General features: G+C 31.0%; 2 protein-coding genes across 2 annotated transcripts in view; one reads left to right on the top strand and one right to left on the bottom strand.

The window, feature by feature from the left end:
- Positions 1-4,342: 4,342 nt before the first annotated feature.
- The window catches only part of LOC108733092 (dual specificity protein phosphatase 18), a 6,839-nt gene continuing 5,212 nt past the window's right edge, over positions 4,343-5,969 (bottom strand). The window contains exon 3 of the mRNA XM_018464144.2: positions 4,343-4,769. Coding sequence (XP_018319646.1) covers positions 4,443-4,769 — 327 coding nt within the window. The 3' untranslated portion in view covers positions 4,343-4,442. The remainder of the gene's footprint in view (positions 4,770-5,969) is intronic.
- LOC108733089 overlaps positions 4,802-5,969 on the top strand; it is a 114,520-nt gene continuing 113,352 nt past the window's right edge. Inside the window, exon 1 of the mRNA XM_025973621.1 lies at positions 4,802-5,616. The gene's annotated coding sequence lies outside the window, so the exon portion shown is untranslated. The remainder of the gene's footprint in view (positions 5,617-5,969) is intronic.

Below are 5,969 nucleotides of genomic sequence, written 5' to 3'. Positions count from 1 at the left end.
TTTTATAATAATATATATTTTGAAGACTAATACTAATTCTAAAATTGCGTAATCAATATTGATATACTTGAGACAAAAGTCCATTTAATTCCATTTGATTACTGGCAGTATCAACTACTGAGATCAACGCTTTTCAATGATTTATTTTTTAGTTGATTTTCTAAAATTTAAACTTTGTGCAAATATTTCAGAGGTATTTGTCGTTGCTATTACAGATGTGTGATGATTCTAGCCAATTTTGAATGTTAAAAAAAATTAAGTGTGGGTTTCCACCTGTAGTGCGTAATGCCTCAGGTTCAAAAATCAAAACACAATCCACTGCCAAAACTCGCAGGTGCAAAAATTACGCGTAAATGAGTCAGTCAGGCATGGCTCGTGACATCCTTCAAAAATATCAAAAACGCATACTTTTGCTAAGTTTTAAATCGCTTTTAGTTGAAAAAATGTTTTTTTTTGTGGTAAAACACCAAGTATTAAAAATCCAATTTTTAAATTCCTGGGGAAAATGCGGGAAATTCTGTTTTTCGGAAAATGCCAAAATTGGTTCAAGATTGAGCATAGGAAAAGTGGAAGTGTGTATCCCTAGCCAGTTTTCAGGCTGACTACACTATAACGAGTGGAACGAACGAAACCCCTTCATTACCTCATGTATTGCATCCGCACAGGACTCAAAATATTCCAGTAAATTCGAACTCAAGTTGTCGTATACAGGAATTCTTGTATACTTAATAACGTTGCTTGGTAGAGGGGTGTCGGGGAGCTCTGGGGCAACATTGATAACGTATCTTATATCAAGAGCTTCCAGCACAGATGGACTTAGAGACATTGCACCAGATAAATAGAGATTATCCGTTATTTTTGATATATTGTTCAGCGCCAGAAGGCAATTCCTTTTAATCTGTAAACTAAAAAAGAAAATCGTTTTAGAAGATACTCAATATATACGTAGACAAAATTAAAAATGATTTATCAATATGAATTGATACCTCATGTTCCTGATATTTTTAGCTAATAAAGGCGTCTATCTAATGCTGGGAAAGTTTACCAGGTAAATATGTCAAGAGTTATCGTCTATCTCTTTATAATTTCAAATTGACCTAAAAATAATTAACAGCGTCGCTGTTCAGTCCTTTGTTGGGATTATAATGAAGTAGGCATGTAAATTAGATCTATTTTTGACCTTACACGTTTTTACCGACATTCTTGACATTTTATTATGAATGAGTCACTTGGTTTACCGCACTTACGATTATCTAGGAGCCAGGAAGTAAATTTATTTTTTTGAATCTATCGAAATTCTTGGCACCGACCAATGTTTAGAGGTAAGCTGGCATTATAAATGTTATTTTCGATTTACATGGTCGTAAATAATTTCTCTACAACCGCAATATCAAGGTGTGTATCATACACATAATGTCAGTCGAATTATAAATTTTTATTTTGCAACTTTTTAATACCAATGTATCAACGAATTCAGTTGTTTCACTCCGTAAATAGATCAAAGGACAATCGAACAACAAATTTCATGATTTTATAGTTCGCACATTAAGTTCTCCGAGTAATAATTTATCTTTGCGTGAAAAACAAATTGCGGTTGTTCGTTTTAATAGCTAGAGTTTAAAGTGAACAGTTAATATGTCAATAAAAATTTAACAATACAATGAGCTTTATCTTCAAAGTTTATGTAGGCGCACAAACTAAATAGCTAGCTGTATTGTACGTTTTTTTTTTTCGATTGACTAATTTGGAAAATAGGAAAGGATTTCAAGAAATTGATTGGAACATTCCTAACTATCCTAAAATTTTAAATGGAGAAAAATTAATAGTGATTTAATTGTTCAGATATCATCTATTACCTATTATGGAAATTGAAGTTGTTGAAATATTATATATCATTATATCGTTTGTACAAAATTCTATTTTTTTTGATAATCTAATACTTCGACATCTTTAATTTTGGCTAAATAATGAATGGATTATTCGTAGGAAGAAAAAGAAAGATAAGACAAACTTGATATGAAACGTTTAAAAATTGGTATTTACATGAAAAAATTGAATATGATATTTCACCTAGTAATTCCCGTTTTATTCTAAATCATTTATCCCATGTACAGACCTTAATTACTACACGAAGAATTTTCTGAATGGGTAGGAATAATAAGGATTATATATGTATATTTCAGCTTAATGTATTAAAATATCTGATTACTCATTTCTAAAAGATGTGTAATATTTTTATTATTTTGGATCAAATCTTTGTGTTCAATTACACATTCTTTGAGGCTGCGTCCTGTATAATCAATGTAAACTGCATCACAGTCTAAACATTTTATGTTATCATTTAACTTTTGCACTGTCGGCAATTTTATTTTACTATAATTTAACTAGACTATGTAATCGTCCACTTATTGACTTGTAATTAGTGTAGGTGATCACAAAAACTCTATTTGTGGCATAATTTTTAAATCTTCATTGGGTATTCCCTCCAACCCAATCTTCGTTGTGTAGAATTCCCTTTTGGTGGCATAAATTTCAAATTCCTCCCAATTCAAACTTCGTTCTGTAGAATTCTCTTTTTGTAGGGTAATTTTCAAATCTTCATTAGGTGTTTCCCCACTTCAAGTGTTTTTTTCAGAAAACAAAAGTTTCAGAACTTGTAACAGAGACAGCAGTAAATTTATTAACAAAGGTCACAAATCGAAGCAGTTTAGAGTAATTGTGAATGTCAATGTTATTAACATTACTCAATAAATTATGTGGGTGCATGTGGTAACCATCGCCGTGTTATGTTCAAAATGCATGACAATTCTTTGAAACCCTTCAACGATCCAGTATTTTCTAGTATAGTTGTTAAATGCTGCCATTAATCTTTCGTAACAGTATAATGATGTTTGCTGTCTATATACTGACCTCCAACGAAAATTATCCAGCGGCACGAAGGTTCTGCGCCCAGTTATTCGACCTAATGCATTTGTTACGAACGGAATGCCAATTAGCTGTTGTCATACGAACGAAGTAAAGCGTATTGAAGGAATGCACCCAGTCAAAATAGAACGAAAGTTATTCTCCACTTAATTATTATATCTTGCCATTTGAAATTTACATTTTAAACCCGCAAAAATTATGTAACCCGACAATGTCGAATGGCTGACCTCAGTTCCCCTTACAATATCGATCCCTTCTTGGTCACGACAACCCTTATTTCAGGATAATAATCCTTTCCCGCTAATGCATACAATTAGTGTCAGAGCATGCTATTTCTGGGGTGATGTAAATTCCGTCCGGAAAATTTTAAAGGAAAAACATGGCTCCAACAGCACACTTCGTTCGTGTTGTTTTTCCTACCATAGCTTTAGCGTGTCTAAGATGTAATTGATTAAAAATCGCATAACATTTGCCACCCCCATTAAGTGGAGGTATACACCAGACTGAATTTACGTATATGACAGTAAGAAAATCCTCAGGGCGGAATTAACACGGGGTGGATTTTCGCTATTTCTACCACTAAATTGAAGATTAATTTCTGTTATGTTAGCTTAGTTTCTTTCATTTTTATACTTATTTTCAAAGTTTAACAAAAATGAAAACATATTTTTGTACCAAATTCAAAGAAGAAGTTCAACTTTTTTAAATTTTCTAAACATCACGACAACAAATGTTACTTTATTTAACAGTTCTTATTCTAATAATTAAAACTTAGATAGTTCGTCAGCTAACTGTAAGTTGAGTTGAGGTACTGTTTGCTTAATAGAAATAGCTTTTTCATTTACTATTTTAATTGACTCTAGGTCGTTAAATAGTTTCCTGTCGAACAGAAATAGCGATATTTACCTACATGTTTATAGAACTCCAACAATGTGTTCTCTTAACAACAGAACTGTTTCAGTGCGAAACATTTCTGGATCATGACAATAATGTGTTCAACAAGAACATAATTTTCGTAAATAAATAAAACTTAAAATTTTTTGGCATCAATCAAAAGGAACATGAACGACAAAAAGCAATAAAAATTTTACAAAATGAACCGTTTGAGAATGAAAAATTACACGAATATTACAAACGTATGTTTGAGGACCATAAAAAAGATTTATGCTTTGCTTGTCCTTACAGTAATACACTACTTTACCTTATGATATTGTTTGTAATGAGTAAAGTTTAATACATACATAATTTAATTTTTATCATAAATTACATTTGTTGTCTTTTTAACGGTGTACACATTAGATAAATATCATGAGAAAATTGTTAGATTATTAAGTAAACACTGTTTTTATACCTTTTAAATTCGTTAAGAAGTCATAATTAAAACAATATTTCTGTACAACTACTGAAGTCATTGTTTAAANAAACATCTGACTGTTTAATTAACGTGAGGTAAATGCTTAAAATTATGGAAATTTAATATATTAAAATAATGTTATCAAAAACTACCTTAGTGTTGTTCACCCTTTCACGCTGCTGTTTCTTTCCTTCCTTATATCATGATGACTTTTGTAATCTTTCGCGTAAATGTCCGGGATCATCATTTTAAGGTGGTCATTGAATACCAAAGATATAGAATTCGAGCTGTACAGGGTGTTTTCGAAACTTATGAGTTGATTTATAAAACTACAGTTGGGCCTAACGATTGGTCTTCGTTCTTTGACGTAATTGTAAGCTTGCAGCAAGTTGAATTTGTTGTATTTCATAACGTATGCTATGCATATACTTGCTGATCGACTAACTCCAGCTACGCAATGTACCAGGACATTTCTGTTGTTGGATGCTTCCTGTAAAAGAATTAAATAATTTTATAATAAAGTATAAACTTAATAAAGGTTGAACCATCCACGACAGAAATGTGTTGTTTATGACTTGAAAGGATAAGTGATTTTTATGCATTTGTTGATGATTTTATCGTAAATAAATGCCCTTAGTTCTTGTAATAACAATCCCATACAGAGGTTTTTTCTGAAGCAAATATCAGCAAAGAATTGTGAATTTCTGGCATGCATCAGAATGTAAAAATTCGTTGAATTTTTGTGTTAGACTAAGACTGGTTTATTTTTTATACTTATGATTGCTCGCATTCTTTTCAGCGTGAAATTTATTGGATCTTCCAATTAAAAGGGTAGTCATAAATAAGTGGATAAAAAAATACGTGGCGCCACTAAATTGCGGAATACTCAAAGTGAATCAGGCCAAGTCTATTAATTATGAATCAAGATAAATATGTACGCGAAACCCTATAATCAAAAGCTCGCTATTTTTGTGACTCATAGGTAGTCATTATTTTTTTGCGTATTTATCTATCAACCGCAAATTTCAGATATTTAATGAGTTTATTTGTTCTGTTTTCTATGCCCTCTGTATCTTTTAAATACATCCTGTTAAATAAGGTCACCTCCTTATTTTATTGTTTTATAATAAAAATGTGTAATTTGTCTACCAGATGCCACTGAAGTATACTTTCGAAAGCTTTTTGTTTTTTAAAGCAGATCTTACTGTACTAGCAAATATTTTCAGATGTATGTATAGAGTCGGTTCAACGTGAAGTTTTGCAATAATAAGCAATGTGACTGTGCGTATTATTATTATAGTGTTGTTAACTAAAGACTGCCTGAAGTACATCTAAAGGTACTGCTAATTACAATTTTTGCAATGTTTTCATTCATATTATTAATATAATAATACATATAAATATAAGGTGGTAATCAGAGCCTTATGATAGCAACGTTGATATGAAGCAGTCTAGTAGTTATTTACGTTTGAAAATAATATATCTTTAGATTGAAACAAAAGTTGAAAAAACTTCGCTAATATTTATTTACATTTGATATGTATTATATTGTGTAATATTTAACCCTGATGATGTCGTTACAAGACGAAATAAATACCTACGTCTCGAGTTGGAAATAAATATTAATGAAATTTTTTCAATGTTTGTTTAAATTTATTTGTAGCTACTTTGTTCTGTTTTACCAGGTGAT

The sequence above is a fragment of the Agrilus planipennis genome, unplaced genomic scaffold (genome assembly GCF_000699045.2).
Source record: "Agrilus planipennis isolate EAB-ADULT unplaced genomic scaffold, Apla_2.0 scaffold51, whole genome shotgun sequence".
NCBI lineage: Eukaryota > Metazoa > Arthropoda > Insecta > Coleoptera > Buprestidae > Agrilus > Agrilus planipennis.
Note: the sequence above shows the minus strand (reverse complement) of the source record. Positions and strands in the feature narration are given on the sequence as shown.